Source organism: Aedes aegypti, chromosome 1, assembly GCF_002204515.2.
Source record: "Aedes aegypti strain LVP_AGWG chromosome 1, AaegL5.0 Primary Assembly, whole genome shotgun sequence".
NCBI classification, from domain to species: domain Eukaryota; kingdom Metazoa; phylum Arthropoda; class Insecta; order Diptera; family Culicidae; genus Aedes; species Aedes aegypti.
Window position 1 is genome coordinate 285625726 of NC_035107.1, and position 19509 is coordinate 285645234.

The 19509-nt window shown below is 38.5% G+C and overlaps 1 protein-coding gene across 2 annotated transcripts in view; it reads right to left on the reverse strand.

Annotated features, from left to right (window-relative positions):
• Positions 1 to 14066: 14066 nt before the first annotated feature.
• LOC5575646 overlaps positions 14067 to 19509 on the reverse strand; it is a 101874-nt gene continuing 96431 nt past the window's right edge. For both annotated transcript variants that reach the window (XM_021838055.1, XM_021838054.1), the window contains exon 5: positions 14067 to 14552. In XM_021838055.1, the coding sequence (XP_021693747.1) occupies positions 14404 to 14552 (149 nt within the window). In that variant the 3' untranslated portion in view covers positions 14067 to 14403. The remainder of the gene's footprint in view (positions 14553 to 19509) is intronic.

A 19509-nucleotide genomic window follows, 5' to 3' on the forward strand; every position in this document is an offset into this window, starting at 1 on the left:
ACATTGTGAATGATACTGATCGTGAATCACGATCTGCAATGCTCATCTGCTTGTATATCAGTGGGAATCACCGACCACTAGATGTAGATAAAGGCTGTTTCTTTGCAGATCGCTTATCTCAAATTGTCGAAATAAGTGCCCCATTTCCACAGTAGGGTGACCCGTAATGATTAAACTAAAAAAATACTATGTTACACCCGATAAATTTATTTATTTGGGACTCAAGGCTACTGTGAAAATTTGAACGAAATCCGCCAATTTAAACAAACTTGTTCAACTCTTGCTCTACCAAAATGTTTGTTAGGTGGGCACAGTGTTAAATTTTAACATATCCTTAAAACTGATTTTGTGCTGATTTTAGCTGTCAGTACACACTTATGCACAACTCAAAAATGTGTTGGTCAAAATTAATGAATTTTTTTTTTTAAATAAAATTTATTATTTGTCGTAACTAAGGTCGATTTGTGTTTTGTGAAGTTTTTTTTGTGCTAAAGAATGTGTATTGACCAGAGTAGTGTTGGATCCGTTGAATCTGTTGCATGCTCCTTGTGGGCGAGCGACGGAATCCGGATCCATTGTGTCCGGTTCGCGTTGCGCGGAAGAAAAAACGAAATGCGCCGGTGAAAAAAAAATGCGTCAGTAGAGTTTGATACGTTGAACCTGTTGTATGCTCCTGTCGAGCGAGCAACGAAATCAGTATCGTGTCTGGTTTGGATAGTGCGGTCATTCGTGTAAACGAATCCTTTCCCATATCCAAACTCCCAGTGTTTTCTTGTGCAAGTAACACGTCAACATTTCCCTCCCATTCGCAAATCGACTTGCATTCGGACGCAGCCGGCGCTGGTATTGTTTTTTATAATAATAAGAGCACCAGTATTTACACATTGAGGATGATACTGATCCCGAGTAGCGTCTATTGGTTCCCTGTGTAAGTACAGCTGTTCTTGCAATAACGGAGTAGCAACTGCGGGCGGTCAATCATGCTCATGCTAAATAATGTGTATAGAGCGCTGCATATGACGAGCCTAACCTCACTTATTTGACAGCTGCTGATCCTGTTGTTTACGTACTTGTTCTTTTTTTCCATCATTTTTTCATCTTCGCATTTCTATCACCAGCATGCTGATGGTGACGATTTTCCACGGTAGGAAGATAGAATAATACGATCCTTGGGTATCTGCAGTGGATTTCACCTCTCCTCGCAGCATACTTTCACGAAATTAAGAATGATTTAAAAAAAGTACTAAGTCCAAACTGTAAACAACAGGACCAGTACCTGTCAAAATTGATGCGTGACGTCACAGTGCAGTGGAGTATTGACCATTTTCAGAGGCGTCGCGTGGCCTAATTTTCAACCTGTGCACTTCTAAACAGTGTTATTTTATTTATGCCATTATTATGTATACTATTTTTAAGTTAAAATAAATGTGTTACCAGTGGTTCCTAAACTTCGTGTTCAAATATAACTTGCTTCTAGTCTTCCAGTTGATTCAAAGCTTTTGAGATTCCACATGCAAATCGGGTTGTTTAGTTTAATTTTTCAATTCAAGCAACATTTTTTTTTCAATTTTAAATATGTATATTGTAAATATGAATATGAAATTATTTAAAAGTATGCGGGTCATCAGTGACGATTTAAGGTAAAGATGAATCGAAGCCAAACTTCAAATTTTCAAGAGCACGGATCTGGAGAACCAAACATCCGTTTAAGCTGAAAACTTAATCGATTGGTCACTAGCTGGTGATGACCAATCGATTAGGTTTTCAGCTTACACGGGTGTTTGGTTCTCCAGATCCGTGCTCTTGAAAATTTGATCTTTGGCTTCGATTCATCTTTACCTTAGGGCGAAGTAGGCCGTCATTGAAATTTGTACGCGTCGTTGATGATTGTTGCTAATTCACCTTATAATTTCGAATCAAAGAAAATCAGTTGGTTTTGCACTGACACAACTGAAAAAGTTTCAGCATATTTTATGCATGTAGCGCGTACAGTGATACTTTTTCAAGTCAATATAATCTATCAAGACTGAGTTTTATCACTTTGAATTTGCAAGCTGAAAAGTCATTATTGTTGTCAAAACGAATGGAGCACTGGATTCTAGCTAATTATTGAAATACAGAACTATGATTATGCCCCATATACTGTTAAATGAGGCGAATAGAAACACTGTTCAGTAAATATCAGCCCTATTTTTCATTTCAATGTAAAAATAAACACTCTTAAGTGCATCTCAAAAGGGGGGTCTGTAGCCTTGAGGTTACGCTTCCGCTTCATAAGCGGAAGATCATGGGTTCGATTCCCAGCCCCTCCACAAAAAACCCGTCCAGCCACCGGAAGACGCCTCACGGAGCACATCCATCCTCCGTCAGTATCAGATGGTGACTGAGACAAACTGACCCTCTTCGCAGGCAGCTAGCCTCACTAATAGCAGAGCTCTCTCCTACCTGCTCGGTGTGAGAGTAAAAAGAGTAGGAGAGAGTGAAACTAGATGTAAATATAGATAAGTTGAAAATAGATCTGTATCGATAAAGCAGCAGATCAACTGAGTCCGGCACAGTAGTGGCCACGAGCACGGAGTGCCTATAAAAAAAAAAAAAGTGCATCTCAAAGAAAAAAACAAGTATGTTCACTTGATAATAGAAGTAAAATTCTTAAAAATAATATCAATTTTAAATCATTTTCGAAATCGAAAAAAATGGCGGATATCAAAATTGTTTGAGATTTTATTATTTCATTCTTATTTTTTAATGAGAGATGTAGCAATTTTCAATTCAAAATATTCTATCGATACTGTGTTAGTATTGAACTAATGAAACAAAAAATACTTCAGTGTTTTTTTTTTTAAGATTATCATTACATAATAGTAGTATTCCTAACTATAGGTCGCTTTATTTCTATTCGCCCACTTTTTCTGTTCACCAGTTTTTACGACATCTTTACATAAAATTAATAAAAGATCGGTTCCATCGTGTAACTTAGTGCACGCATTATGAACAATGCTCGCTTTTAAAACACATTACAAGCGTGAAGATGCTGGCGATGACGGAGGGTGCTCTTCATTCAATTTTCTGGTTGTCATCTAATTGACCATCACAAGTACCACCGCGCTAATGCTGTATGAGAAAAGCGAGATTTGACCCAGAAACCAACCAAAAACAACAGCGTGAGTGCCAACTTGAAAAAACTCCCTACCGTCAGCCGCCCGAAAAATCACGCTTGCACTACTTAACACCTCAAGCTTGGTGATGCTGAAAGCGCGAATGCCAAAAGAGAGCAAGCAAAATGAAACTCTCTCGTGGACTGATTTCCCTCTTGTTTTCCCATCCGCACGATCGCACGGATCGAATTTGTTGATGTAGCAAAACTGTGCACCGTTCGAAGTTGACGCTTCGGCTACTTACACGCTGGCATGTGTAGTTCAAAAAGCTTTCTACCACATATACGGGATTGCGTGTACGATACAATGCAACGCGTTTCCCGAGGAGAGTGCACGCGTTGGGATTCATCGTCACAGCAGAAACGAGTAGCGTGGAACGAAGTGTTGCGCTTGCGCAGCATGCATCACGCTGAGCGCGTAGAGAAAATTAAGTCTCAGATCGCACGTCGCATGAAACTTTTGCATTTTTTGCATAGCAAACATTTAACTATTGATATGTGAAAATTGCGTTGCAAGCAATTGGCAATAAAGGTAATTGAAACAGGCTAAATTTTGTTAAAATACTTATTAAAAAGAACTTTAAAAGCTGTGCATATTGTAGGTGGTCAAAATGAACGAGTTGCCACCTGTGCAATTTCACCCGAAATAGGGTCCTAAAATGTTTAATGAAATCTTGTTTTTATTTAATAACACGAAATAGCATGTTACTGCAACTACTTTAGCAATTTTTCCCGCTCAAATATCGGTTATATCATATTTAAACTTTAATTTTAAATTTTGGTCCATAAATGAGCCTTGACACTTTCGATCATGTTTGACGTTCGCTTAGTCGACAAAAACACCACAGGGCTTTTAGTTTTAACACTGGGGTTGTTCCTATCTGACATTTCGGAAGGGACACGGAAAACAAAATGCACCTAAAATTTGAGTTTAAGGCATGGGGTGTGACAAATTCTAAAGAAACATAAAAAAATGTTTTTTGGACTTAAACAAACGAAAAACATTGAAAAATTGAGTAAACATGTGTTTTTGGCCTAAACTAAAGCGTTTGGCACTAAAATTGGGACAGGGCTTCAGGACCCTATTACGGTACCTTTTTTAATCTTTTAACTTTCTCCAAATAAAAAGAAAAAGACATAAACACTATGCCTATTTTCCCATGTTTATCTGGAAAGATCGAATGTACACAAACACAACAAAATAAAACTAATGATTTTCATTACGTTTGCCTTGGTTGTGGTTGGTAAGCTGCACTCAAGAAAATAGCTTTTTTGAATTCATGAGGATTTGCGCATACATAGCTCAAATTTCCAAAATCATTAGTTTTATTTGTGCCACATTTTTTTTTCTGTTCGGATACGCCACTGCGACCAATGTTTAGATCTATTGTGGCATTACCCGTATCCTTAGTGTATAGTGCATGTCGCATTACTCCATTTCCATTGATAGATAATGAAGCATCGATTTCTGTACAGTTCTTGTTTTGATTCCTCAGATATTGATACACATCGACTATGATGAAAAGGTCCCGCTATTTATACCCTTCATAAAAATCTACTTCTCAGCGAAGGGGGCGCGCCATACATAATCGATTAAATTTCTGAGGAACCAAATCGGTACTACTTATATTTGACCATGCAACGGAACTCTAGTCACATCCTTGTTTCGCTTTTAGTTTAGTCCCAGAAAAATACTAGAAAAAAGGGACTTTATGCTAGCAGCAAAACAGAATCAAACCGGTGTTAAAACTTGTAACGATTATCCATCACTTCTTGACATAAAATTTGCATTTATTCTCTTTGTTCTCAGAGCACTTTCACAATTATTAACAAATTTTTTTTTTGCTGTATCTTAACTGTTTCATACGGGTTTTTGAGGCAGCACCTTTTTTCATTGGGTGGTAAATGGCTGGGCATGGCGTACCATGGCGTATCTCGCGTACCTGCAGGAATAAAATAGACCCCTTTGTGCGGTCCTTAGCCTCTTGCCCAGCAACTTCTATCCCTGCCTCCTCGTGGCACTGGCCGGGGTACGAGTAACCTTGGGGAAGATCGGGTAACCAACCCCGGGAACTCTGGTCGTATGCTGACAGGGAAGGGGAGGTTTGCTTTTGTTTCTGCAAACCTGGAGCGTCTGTACTCCAACAACAGCGTCTGTTCCCCGTGTCAAGGGCGGCTGATCATCGTCCGAGTGCCAGAGAAGGACTCTAAGCTAAACTGCGCACTATGGCCCTCCGAACATTTAGGGGGAATGGTCCTCCGGAAATCTAGGGGGTTGGTGTCAGGCCCTGCAAGAAAACCGTAAACACACATCAGCACAGGAACGTCAACGAGAGAATACGGACCGGAACAATCGGCAAAGACCACAGCGACGAAAATGGACTAGCGATTGGAAACTCGGTACGTGGAACTGCAAAACTCTCAACTTCACACGTGAGCTGAAAACAGCTTTTATAGTGATGGGTGATCAACGAAAGAATGGGCAAGTTGAGGCTCAAAGGCCAGTTCTTCAACTTCAGCATCATAAACGTGCATAGACCTCACTCACTCAAGATCATCATAGGTGATTTGAACGCTCAGATTGGCCAGGAGGAGGAGTTCAGACCGACGATTGGAAAGTTCAGCGCCCACCGGCTGACAAACGAGAACGACTGATAGATTTTACCACCTCCAAGAACATAGCCATTCGCAGCACCTACTTCCAGCACAGCTTCCCATATCGATAAACCTGGAGATCACCGCAGCAGACGGATCCACCAATCGACCACGTTTTGATCGATAGACGGCACTTCTCCGATATAACGATAGAACCTATCGTGGCGCTAACATTGACTTCAATCACTATCTAATGATGGTGAAACTGCGCTCAAAACTATTCGTCATCAACAATGTACGGTATCGACGTCCTCCTCGGTATAACCTAGCGCGACTGGCCCAACTGAACGTCGCCGCCGCATACACGCAGCATCTCGAGGTAGCGTTGCCGGAAGAGGGCGCGCTTGACGAAGCCTCTCTTGAGGATTGCTGGGGCAACATAAAAGCAGCCATCAACAACGCAGCCGAGAGCATCGTCGGGTACGTGGAAAGGAGGACATGTGACGATTGGTTCAACGAAGAATGCAGGCAGATTTTGGAGGAGAAGGATGCAGCGCGGGCTGCAATGCTGCAGCAAGGAACGCGACAAAACGCGGAGCGATATAAAAGGAAACGAAAGCAGCAAACCCGCCATTCCAGAACAAAAAGTTCCGCCTGGAAGAAGCGGAATGTGAAGAAATGGAGCAGCTGTATCGTTCACAAGAAACGCGAAAGTTCTACGAGAAGCGTAAAGCATCCTGAAAAGGATTCGTGTCGCGAGCCGAAAAGTGTAGGGATAAGGACGGAAGCATCTTGACGGACGGACGTGAGGTGATTGAAAGGTGGAAGCAGCACTACGATGAACACATGAATGACACGGACAACACAGGCGCAGAGGGTCACGGCAGCGGAGGAAAGGACTACGTCAGTACGACGGATGAAGGAAACCAACCTGTCCCCACATTGAGGGAAGTTAATGATGCCATCAACCAGCTCAAGACCAACAAGGCAGCCGGTAAGGATGGTATTGGAGCTGAACTCATCCAAATGGGTCCGGAGAGGTTGGCAGCCTGTTTGCACCAGCTGGTTGTCAGAATCTGGGAAACGGAACAGCTGCCGGAGGAGTGGAAGCAAGGGTTCATATGCCCCAGCTACGAGAAGGGCGACAAACTGGAATGTGAAAACTATAGTGCGATCACTATCCTGAATGCCGTCTACAAAGTGCTATCCCAGATTATCTTCCGTCGTCTATCATCAATAGCAAATGAGTTTGTGGGAAGTTATCAAGCTGGTTTCATCAACGGCCACTCGACGACGGACCAAATCTTCACTGTATCCTTCAGAAATGCCGTGAATACCAAGTCCCAACGCACCTGTTCATCGATTTTAAAGCGGCTTGTGATAGCATCGACCGCGAAGAGCTATGGAAAATCATGGACGAGTACAGCTTTCCCGGAAAGCTCACAAGACTAATAAGAGCAACGATGGACGGTGTGCAGAATAGCGTGAAGATTTCGGGCGAACATTCCAGTTCGTTCGAATCCCGCCGGGGACTTTGAAATGGGTGGTGGACTTTCGTGCCTGCTGTTCAACATCGGGCTAGAAAGTGTCATGCGGAGAGCCGGGTTTGATAACCGAGGTATGATTTTCGCAAGATCTAGCCATTTGTTTGCTTCGCGGATGATATGGATATTGTCGGTAGAACATTTGGAACGGTGGCAGACCTGTACACCTGCCTGACACGTGAAGCGACAAAAGTCGGCCTGGTGGTGAATGCGTCAAAACAAAGTACATGGTGATAGGCGGAACCGAGCACAACAGAGCCCGCCTAGGAAGCAGTGTTAAGATAATGGGGATACTTTTGATGAGTTTGTCTCCCTCAGATCCTTGTTAACGGCTGATAACAACGTTAGTCGTGAAATACGGAGATGCATCATCAGTGGAAGTCGAGCCTACTATGGGCTCCAGAAGAAGCTGCAGTCAAGAATGATTCACCCCCGTACCGAATGGACATGAAGCATGGACCATGCTGGAAGAGGATCTGCAAGCACTTGGAGTGTTCGAACGAAGGGTGTTTAGGACCATCTTTGACGGTATGCAGGAGAACCAAAGACACATTAAAGACCTCGATGTCCCTTGTAGTTGCCCAAAATTTTATGGCTCGTAAGGTAATCTAGAATGCCGTGAAAAGTGTATTGCGAATCTGTCAAAAGGTACCCAACTTTTGCACTACCGAGGGACCAAATGCAGTACTAGAAGTGGTACCCAATCTGAGCCCGAGTGGGACGGACCTGGGAGAATGGTGTGTGGCGGCGGAGAATGAACCTCGAGCTTGCTAGGCTCTACGGCGAAACCAGTGTCCAGAAGGTTGCAAAAGACGGAAGGGTGCGCTGGGCAGGGCATGTTGCAAGACTACCGGACAACAATCCTGCAAAGATGGTGTTCGCATCGAATCCGGTTGGCACAAGGAGGCGGGGAGCCCAGCGGGCTGGCTGGCTTGATCAGGTGCAACAAGATCCGGAGAGCGTGAGCCAAAATCGAAGTTGGAGGGACACAGCCATGGACCGAGTAAATTGGCGTAACATCGTTAACGAGGTTTTGTCCAATTAATTGGTGTAACACCAACTAAATAAATAATAATTTGCAGATTCAGGAATTCTTCTTGTGATTTCTTCAGGGGTTTCTCTTGAAATACTTTCAGGAAATCCGCTATGGATCCCTCCAGAGATATTCTGGAGATTTATCAAAAAAATATCTTCCAGAAATTCTTCAAAGAATGCTTAGAAGATTTCCTCCATATTTAGCTCTTCAAAAACTTTCTGTTTCCAAAGATCCCCTTTTTTCTTCAGTCAGTTCCATAGGAATTACTTGGCTTATCTCAAGATTCGCTATAGTTATTTGTATATTTATTCTTCCAGGGATTTTTTCAAGACACTCTTTAAATGTGATTAACATTTCTCAATACTTTCTTTCAAGAAAATCTACAAAGAACTTACCAAGATTTGTTTTTGAAAAATTCGCTAAGGGATTTTTCCAAGAAATCCGTCTTTCAGCATTTACTTCAAAATATCTTTCTCGGACTTCATGCAGAAACTAATCTTCCAAATGTTTCTCAAGTAATTTAACTAGTAATGTATCCATTCTTTAAGAGTTCATTTAAGGTGAAACATGGTGAAACATGTATCAAAACTTTGAAGGCAAACATCTCGTGAAAGAAGCATCAAACTACAGTGCAATTTCTATTTTAGCTTTGTGCACTAGTAGAAAGCTTAAAACAAGAAGATTGACATTGTACGTTAATTATTTCAGCAGATTAGTGCCTTTGAAATCGTGAGTAGGGGCACAAGCCGGCCATTGTGCCTGCCATGTTTGGATTCCGAGATGTGTCACCTTAAGGATTCAAACCACCAAACACCTAATACAGCAATTATTTCGGTAATTCCTCCTATGATTCTAATAAAGATAGCTTCAGCGATCCCAAGTCCCAACCCATGTTTTACCTTCAAATAATGCTGCAGCACTTCATTCAAGATGTCGATTGGTTCTACAGTCAACTCTCTATGACTCGATATTGAAGGGACCATAGAGTTAGAAAGTTATCGAGTTATGGAACACAAAATCAGTTAAATTGCGATTCAAGAAACCATCGAGGTAGCCATAAAATCCAACTTATACTATGGTTCTCTAACTTGATATCGAGACATAAAATATCAAGTTAGGGAGAGTTGACTGTAATAATTATCTTACTTAGCAATTTATCTAGAGAATCCTCGTCGACTTTCCGAAAGGTACAGGATTTCTTTCGGAGACCATTGTAGTAGTTTATCAGGAATTTTAGATTTTCTCAACAAATATTTCCAGAATTACAGTTCTTATACACGCTATTTACTATCGATTTGTTAATCACGCAAGAACTGTCAGCATAGACCAAATAAATAAAAATCCTTCAAACCAGGCTCATTATCTATCAATCGCAAATCTGTATCTTCAAGGTGTGTACTCTAATGCATATCAAATGATCATCACATTACTCGTGTTGATGATGTGTTTGTTTTCTTTAGTAAAAGATTTTTATTCTCTAGGTGTATTCTCACGCAATCACATCTCTTGAATCCGCTTTTCGCGACTTCCTTTAGTCAGTGTTGGGCTTTACCGTTATATGGATCTGATAATCATGCGTTTTAGCTTCCTTGCGTGATTGCACACTGTATAATGAAACGGACTTCGTTCACCGATTAACTCATAAAACACTCAACAACGTTTCCTAAACTCAACAAAACAACGCTCGGGTAACGAAATCTAGCTGCTAAACTGTGATCGCACTTTGATTCTAGTAAATCGAAACGTCACTATTCGACACTAACAATTCGAATGCATTCCGGTGAAAAGCTTGTCTGTAGAAATGCAACAAACGCTTGGCTAATTTGGCAACACTGCAAAATTTTCACAAAATACAAAGAATAATCTTCCAGATCAAAGCCACTAAAGTCTCTAGATAACTGAAACTTTGACGTTGGCTTTTTAAGTCACTTGAAAGCAACTGTGATACTGTTTGAAACACTGAGATAAAACTGCTTAACTTTTTTAAAGTAATAATTATGATTAGGTGACATAACGACTTACATAATTCATAGATCTCAAACGTGAAACTAAAGATCGTGTTCTTAAAATGATTAGGTGTTCAATGAAATCGTAATTCGAATAATTGATAAGTATTCACTTACGATAAACCTAAGTATTTTTGGCTAAGTGTACATCAACTGTCAAAACATATGCAGTGTTGCCAAAATATTAGCTCTAAAGTCTATAGAATTATTTCACAGCCACAACCATTTTCGTACGAAATACTTTTTTTTCTGATGAACCTGATGTTCTACCTCTAAAGAAATCATTCATTCACACATCAAAATGCACTGATTTGTATCGAGTTTGGCAATCGGCTAGAGAAACACTGTATGTATAAGTTTGTTCAACTAACCTACGAATGAAATGCGAATCTAACACTCTGTAACGGAAAAACGTATAACGAAAAAATCTATCAGATTAACGAACTCAACTGATTGGCAACTGGTTTGCAAACCTTTCCTACTGTCGCAAAATCGATTTCACTGGGATGTCTTAGCCTATTGTTCTCATATTTATCGCTACAGTTTTAATTGTGTTGCATTAATCTGTCTGTGAGGCCTCTGAAGCGAAGTATAATATCTAAAAAAGTTGTGTATCTTCCTTATGGGGTGAGAAACGTGGAATTGACAGTTTTAAAAAGGGGGTTGTTCCGAAAGGGAGGGGGTGGGCTACTGTTCGGGATGTTTCGATATTCATCTCATTAATATGTACTGTGGTGGCCTTAAGTATGGATGAGTATGTGTGTGAGAGCGCGCGCGGGTGCATGTTTTTGATTTCAATAATTTTAAACATTGCCACTGCGTGATCGTTTTTTTTTTGCGTTTTGTCTCTTTTTTTTCCGAATCGAATAGCATTCTACGTGCCTAGTGTAAAAGCGCGCCTTCGAATTGAATTACCGTAATCTGGGGTAACATTGATCAGTTTATTTTGCATATTTCTTCTAAATTGCATTCTAGAATGTTGCAAGTTTCAAGGCTTCTGAAAGAAAGCATTCAAGCTTCTGAAAGAAAGCTTTCAAGCTTCAGTAAGACATCTTTAAAGCTTCTTGATTTAAGAAAGCTTTCAAGCTAAGGCTTCCAAGCTTCTGTAAGAAAGCTTTTCAAGCTTCTATAAGAAAGATTTTCAAGCTTCTACAAGAAAGCTTTTCAAGCTTCTGAAAGGAGGCTTTTCAAGCTTCTCTAAGGAAGCTTTTGAAACTTCTGAAAGGAAGCTTTTCAATCTTCTAAAAGGAAGCTTTTCAAGCTTCTGAAAGGAAGCTTTTCAAGATTCTGAAAAAAAAAAAGCTGTTCAAGATTCTGAAAGGAAGCGTTTCAAGCTTCTGAGAGGAAGCTTTTCAAGCTTCTGAAAAAAAGATTTTGAAAGAAAGCTTTTAAAGCTTTTGAAAGGACGCTCTTCAAGCTTCTGAAAGGAAGCTTTTCAAACTTCTGAAAGGAAACTTTTCAAGCTTCTGAAGGATAGCTTTTCAAGCTTCTGGAAGGAAGCTTTTAAAGCTTTTGAAAGGAAGCTTTTAAAGCTTCTGAAAGGAAGCTTTTAAAGCTTCTGAAAGGAAGATTTTCAAGCTTCTGAGAGAATGATTTTCAAGCTCCTGAAAGAAAGCTTTTCAAGCTTCTGAAAGAAAGCTTTTCAAGCTTCTGAAAGGAAGCTTTTCAAGCTTCTGAAAGGAAGCTGTTCAAGATTCTGAAAGGAAGCGTTTCAAGCTTCTTAGAGGAAGCTTTTCAAGCTTCTGAAAAAAAGATTTTGAAAGAAAGCTTTTAAAGCTTCTGAAAGGACGCTCTTCAAGCTTCTGAAAGGAAGCTTTTCAAACTTCTGAAAGGAAACTTTTCAAGCTTCTGAAGGATAGCTTTTCAAGCTTCTGGAAGGAAGCTTTTAAAGCTTTTGAAAGCTTCTGAAAGGAAGCTTTTAAAGCTTCTAAAAGGAAGATTTTCAAGCTTCTGAGAGAATGATTTTCAAGCTCCTGAAAGAAAGCTTTTCAAGCTTCTGAAAGGAAGCTTTTCAAGCTTCTGAAAGGAAGCTTTTCAAGCTTCTGGAAGGAAGCTGTTCAAGCTTCTAGAAGAGAGATTTCCAAGCTTCTGAAAGGAAGCTTTTTAAGCTTTTGAAAGAAAGCTTATCAAGCTTCTGAAAGAAAGCTTTTCAAGCTTCTGAAGGAAGCTTTTCAACCTTCTGAAGGGAAGCTTTTCAAGCTTCTGAAGAAAAGCTTTTCAAGCTTCTGAAGGGAAGCTTTTCAAGCTTCTGAAGAAAAGCTTTTCAAGCTTCTGAAGGGAAGCTTTTCAAGCTTCTGAAGGAGAGCTTTTCAAGCTTCTGAAGGAAAGCTTTTCAAGCTTCTGAAGGAAAGCTTTTCAAGCTTCTGAAGAAAAGCTTTTCGAGCTTCTGAAGGAAAGCTTTTCAAGCTTCTGAAGGGAAGCTTTTCAAGCTTCTGAAGGGAAGCTTTTCAAGCTTCTGAAGGAAAGCTTTTCAAGCTTCTGAAGGAAAGCTTTTCAAGCTTCTGAAGGAAAGCTTTTCAAGCTTCTGAAGGAAAGCTTTTCAAGCTTCTGAAGGAAAGCTTTTCAAGCTTCTGAAGGAAAGCATTTCAAGCTTCTGAAGGAAAGCTTTTCAAGCTTCTGAAGGAAAGCTTTTCAAGCTTCTGAAGGAAAGCTTTTCAAGCTTCTGAAGGAAAGCTTTTCAAGCTTCTGAAGGAAAGCTTTTCAAGCTTCTGAAGGAAAGCTTTTCAAGCTTCTGAAGGAAAGCTTTTCAAGCTTCTGAAGGAAAGCTTTTCAAGCTTCTGAAGGAAAGCTTTTCAAGCTTCTGAAGGAAAGCTTTTCAAGCTTCTGAAGGAAAGCTTTTCAAGCTTCTGAAGGAAAGCTTTTCAAGCTTCTGAAGGGAAGCTTTTTAAGCTTCTGAAGGAAAGCTTTTCAAGCTTCTGAAGGAAAGCTTTTCAAGCTTCTGAAGGAAAGCTTTTCAAGCTTCTGAAGGAAAGCTTTTCAAGCTTCTGAAGGAAAGCTTTTCAAGCTTCTGAAGGAAAGCTTTTCAAGCTTCTGAAGGAAAGCTTTTCAAGCTTCTGAAGGAAAGCTTTTCAAGCTTCTGAAGGAAAGCTTTTCAAGCTTTTGAAGGAAAGCTTTTCAAGCTTTTGAAGGAAAGCTTTTCAAGCTTCTGAAGGAAAGCTTTACAAGCTTCTGAAGAAAAGCTTTTCAAGCTTCTGAAAGAAAGCTTTTCAAGCTTCTGAAGGAAAGCTTTTTAAGCTTCTGATGGAAAGCTTTTCAAGCTTCTGAAAGGAAGCTTTTCAAGATTCTGAAAGAATGCTTTTCAAGCTCCTGAAAGGAAGGTTTTCAAGCTTCTGAAAGAAAGATTTTTAAGCTTCTGAAACGAAGCTATTCAAACTTTTGAAAGGAAGCTTTTCAAGCTTCTGAAAGGAAGCTTTTCAAGCTTCTGAAAGGAAGCTTTTCAAGCTTCTGAAAGAAAGCTTACAAATTTCTGAAAGAAACACTTGTTTTGCACTGTTTGCATTTTTTTTTCAAGTAGAGTAATACCGATCCAATGTTACCTCGCTGATCAATGTAACCCCGTTTTACCATACCAGGAATAATATATCCATCTCCCATTTGTCGTTCTGTTCGCTTTGTTCGAGTGCAAATAAGTGCCCGCCTCAGTTTTATGGTTCGCTTTTCAAATTGATTTCATTAAATAGCTATTAAAATTACCCTACAAATTGATTTAAGTAATTACTCTTAATCGATTTTAATTGATTAATTTGTTGATGATTTTTTTTTCTCTCTCTATAAATGTATTAAAGCTTTTCATGTTCACATTGTGTTTGTGTTGGTTGTTGCCGTTCTTTGCAGTTCAATCGAATTCCCTATCGGTTTAGATGCGTTGTCACTTTTTCTCCATTTAGTTAGGATTTCACGATTTCTATACCTATTATAAGAGCAGTAAAAATAGTAAACTAGTATCGAACGTGTTCCTTGTATGATGAAGTTTGTTGTTGGGCCAGGGGGTGAAAGAACCAGAAGTATAGAGGGGATGGTCGAGGGATGACTTGCTCCTTATCGTTAAACCATCCCACAGAAAATTCAGGGAGTTTTGTTCTTGTGCGCCCGGGATCGCTTCTTGTAGCCACCCATCTGCTTCAGGAGCTGGGAGTTTTCGTCGTCGTTGTCGCCGCGTTGTTCCCACAGTCGTAACCTCCGGGGGATGTAGAGTAGCCCAAGAAGGGTCATTGCTGAATTAGATGAATGGAAGAAAAAATGAAAATAAACATGTTAGTTTACCTACACACCATTTTTTTCGCTGAAATTAGTATTTTTTGCTGAATTTTGTCGAGATGATTTTTCTAGATTTTTTTACTGAAATTTAAGCTTAGTTTGCACGTTTTTTAAAGCAAAGTATGCTGATTTTCAATAAAGTTTTTCTTTTCAGCAAATCATGCTGAATTTTTAGCAATTTAGATTACTCAAGACTTCAGCTAAGCGAATTTCAGAAAAACATTGCTGAATGAGTTTAATGTGTACCGTCAAACGGGGTATCTTGCAACAGGGGTGAAACTTGCAACACTTCGACATGTAACCGAATAGTCGTTTTGTTCAGCATTGAGTTAAATTATTATGATTTATTCCGCCGTTTATTGACCTTAGGTATACAACAGAAGGTTTTGACAAGGGTTTGGGTATCGTTTATTTTTTGGTGAGTTTGCTGGAGGTGAAAATCATATTAAAATTTGGATTGTATAAAACTAATGTTGAAAAACGTTCTTCGTACCACACAAACGGTAGAAATATGTCATTCGAGGCATTTGCTATCAGTTACAGTACTTAGTAGTGTACAAATTGACAACATAAAAGTTTTGATATTTTTTTGCTTAAACACTATAAAAATTCAAAAACGTTTTTGACTACCCTTGTGGGGTAACTTGCAACAGCAATTTTGATCTCAATTGTTTGATATTTCCTGCCGTTTGTCATCGAAAACACATGAAAAGGCAAAATTGAACACATATTTGTACAGTAACATTGAAATGTTTGTACCTCAATCAATTCAATACACTTTTTGTATAAATTTTTGGAAAATTTAAATAAATTGTATTATTATTAGATTTAGTCTTATTTTCTTCATGAAAATGAAGAATAATTTAGAAAATCTGCATACAAATTAACTTACAGATCAGTCATTGGGAACTCTCTGCATGAAATGTGATGGAAGTTATGCCAAAACCCAACAGAGACCATTTTAAAACATACATATCAATATATTATACGTCACTTTGATTTAAATATGTCTAAAAGATAATTTATGTGAAGTAAAACCTAAAATACCATTGTATTTGTAGAAAACTTGCGTTAAAACGTTTTGATGGCTTTCCAATAACTGTCAAGACTTATGATATGCTAGAATTTTTCAGTTTGGACACCCTATGCAATGCCAATGAAGTTTTCAATCAAATTGGTTCAATACTCATAATTCAATCAATAATATTTAGTTTCCTAAGAGAAAACTAGCCTGTTTCTGATAATTGTCATGCTTTTACTGTAGAAAATTATTAAATTACCATAATAACACGATAAAGGATACATTTTTAATAGTGTACTTTAGGTAGCACAGTGTGTTGCATGTTACCCCACATCAGGGGTAGCATTAAAAATGCATATTTTTCGTCTCTCCTGATTCCAGAAAACTAAATACTGATAAAATTAATACCGCGTGGTATTCTTTACGTAGCGATTAGGGTACCAGATGGTTTTTGTCTCATCTGAATCCTCATTTTTTCATCCATATTGCTTTGAAGTTGAAAATTGTTGCAAGTTACCCCGTTTGACGGTACACTTAATTCTTTAACATCGATGGATATCAAAAATTGATGAAAGGTGATATATTAATTTGCTGCCCAGTTCATTGTTCAAACTTATGAATTACTATGACGAACAAAAATGTTGTAAAATTTCTGGTTGAAATAGCTGGAGCAGTTTCTAATTTTCTAATTGATAGGGATTCCAAGTGAAGTTAAAAGAAACCTCTTGGATTTGACAAAATTGTCTATATTTTAACACATTTAGTTGATAACGCCTATTTCAGGTATTTTAAATAAAGTTGCTAATACCATTGATAAATAGCCATGTGTATGGAAAAGTTTAAAATCGTCATAAAAAACCGTTTTCAAAGCATGAACCAAAATCTAATTACCGACACAGTACGGCGAGGGATATGACACATAAGATAGGATAGAATCCATTATATGTATCCTGCAATCCATTCATTATGGCTGTTAGCAAATTGCTCGTGTCTCCATTGGAATATAAATGCAGCCCAATCTGGAAAACTTCATTTGTTTAATTACACTTATTTTATTTCGCCCTGAAACAAAAACTATGCACTCAAGTTCGACCTCTCGTCTAGCTACCGGAAAATTGAGCCAAATTTCAGACTGCACTTGCCAACGCGATGACACCCAGAAGCCATCGAGACTGTAGACTGCGGGGACTGGTGCTAAGGACATTCAAAATTTATAATCCATATATTTTTTTTACAGTGCATATACACATGCATAAACTGACTGATGTGGTGGGCGGCTCCCGAGGGTCACCATCAGCTAGGAATAAAATGCCACTGCAGTCACATAGGAGCGACAGGATCAAATTCCTGGCCATAAGTCGTTTGTTGGGGGTTTTTACGTAACTTTTATTTATTTGAGATACCGTCAAAGCTTGTTAAAGCTACAAATCTTCTTGTTACGACAATTTTAAAGGTCCTTTTAAGCTCCATTTTACATTCACAGGGTGTCTACTACCTGGAAAAACCTGGAAAACCTGGAATTATCAGGGAATTTTATTCAACCTGGAAAAAATCTGGAATTCTCAGGGAATTGCGATCACAATCAGGGAAATTATTTTGAGTCTGTAATTTAGGATAAAATATGTTCGCGACAAAGAATTTTGGCATCGAAACCCAGAGCTAACTACTATTTGCTGGAAAGTTATATGGAATTGAAAAAAATTCGGCTGCGCCGCTTTCAAACCACTATTTCAGCTATTCAGTGAGTATCTTTTTGATTATGAAATTTTATCGACTTACCAAAACATGATTTATTTTTTTTAATATCTCTATATTTGATCAGTAAAGGATTCTCATTTGTAGGATTGGTAGCAGGTTTATTTTTGGAAACTTGTTCTCTATATTAATGCAAGTCTTTATTTGTGATGAAAGGTCTCTGCAGTCTTTATTTTATTCGAAAGGGTCTCTAAAGCCCCTTTATTCCTTATTTTGCTTGAAGTGCAAAATTTCATCTCATATTTCTCGAGAAAATCTTCAGGAATTATCTTAGTGATTTTTTCAGAGATTTCATCTGGAATACTTTAAGGTACTAGTACAGGGTTCTCTCCAGAAATTCTTCAAGAGATTCCTCTATCAATTCTTCTAGCAATTTTTCAAAGGATGCTTAAAGTATTTCTCCAGAATTTGCTTCAGCACTACTACTTCCAGTATTTTTCACTTGAGCACTTCAACATTACTACCTCCAGTAATTTTCTCATGGGTTAATTGAACAATTTTTCAAAGACTAGCTTAGGACTTCCTATTTCACTCTCTCTAGTTTTCTCTAGTTGTTGTTCTAAAAGATCTTCCAAAGATTTCCACACATTTTCTTCCAAGAAAACCCGCCAAGGTCAACTCCAGAGTTATTGATAAAATTCGTTGAAGGATTTTTTTTTCAAGGAACCCGACAAGAATTGCTTTGCTATTTCATTCACGGTTACTGTAAAGAATTACTTCAAAAATTCCACAAGGTGTTATTCGAGTAAATTATTGAGTTTCTCTACAAATTTTCTTGGAAAACAGGTTAACTGCAGTTCTTTCAAACATTAGTCAACAACCTAGATAACCAAAATGTACGCATAACGAAATCACCTGGAGGCTTTGTATGTGCAAAATTTCACTTATAAGATGTCGCGAAAAGGCTTTCTACTTACAAAAGTGGAGGCGATATGCGTGCATATATTATGTGATGAATAATAACATACAATGCGAGTGTTTAAATATTCCACCGAACTAACCTGTGATCTTATGCGACTTAACTTATGATAACAAATGTTGATTTGACAGCTGCTACGAATTGATTCGACTTACTTTATACGAGTGTACGAGGCGAAACAAAATGTGCAAATGAACTCAGAAAAAAAGTGTTTTATGCAAGGAAACTCATCAATTTGACGAGTTTATCCACGGTGTTTTGCGAGTTTGATATAATTAGTATGAATAAACGAGTTATAACGTGAACTTTCATGCGATTTCTGGTTGTCTGGGAAATCTGTTGGAATCTCCTAAAGGTGATTAAATGTACCACACCAGATAACACTACAGCAATTTTGCCAAGAAATCCATCGATCATTCCTATACAATTTTTTAGGTATTTCGCCTGATGTTTTTCAAGAAGTTCCTTCACAAAATTCTGCAATATGTTATCAAGAGATTCAATTGATTTGTTTTATTTTATTATCTTAGCAAAAATCTAGACAATCTTCTAAAATTTCATCAAGAGTGCGTTCTTCTAGAAATCCTCATTCATCAAGATTGACACAATAACATACACAAGTTTACCATTTGCTTTAGGAATACGTCATGAGTTTTTTCAATTTTCAATTCCATAGTTTTGTGGAAAAATTCATTCATTAATTGTGGAAAAACTGCTTGATGAATGCTTGAATTTTTTTTTTTTGAAAACTTCCTTGAGGAATCTGTTAGAATTACTGGAGGAATTCCCAAAGAAATCTTATGAGCAACCTCTGAAGTAATTCCTGAAGGTCATGTTAACAAAAATCCTAGCTAAAATCTTAAAGAAATTCTGAAGAACATTTTTGTAAGAAATCCTGAGAAAATCCTATTGGCATCTGGAAAAGTTTTGTTATATCTGTGGTTTGAGACGAGATGAACAAATGAATTCAAATGAACATCGATCGGTAAAACCGATATCACGAGCGGTTCGCTCGTCCGAGGAATGTTTAATAAAGATCAGTCGAATACTAGCTGTGAGACGATACAGAGTCAAATCTAAATTAGCTGTGCTATACCCTTTTGAGAAGAAAGAAGTTACGGTTACGTCTAGTGTGTCCGCCCTTTAGTAAAGTGTCCGCTGGAATCTAAGTGTGTCTGCCGAAACATAGAAGGTCTCGCCTTGGGACAGTAAGGAAGGA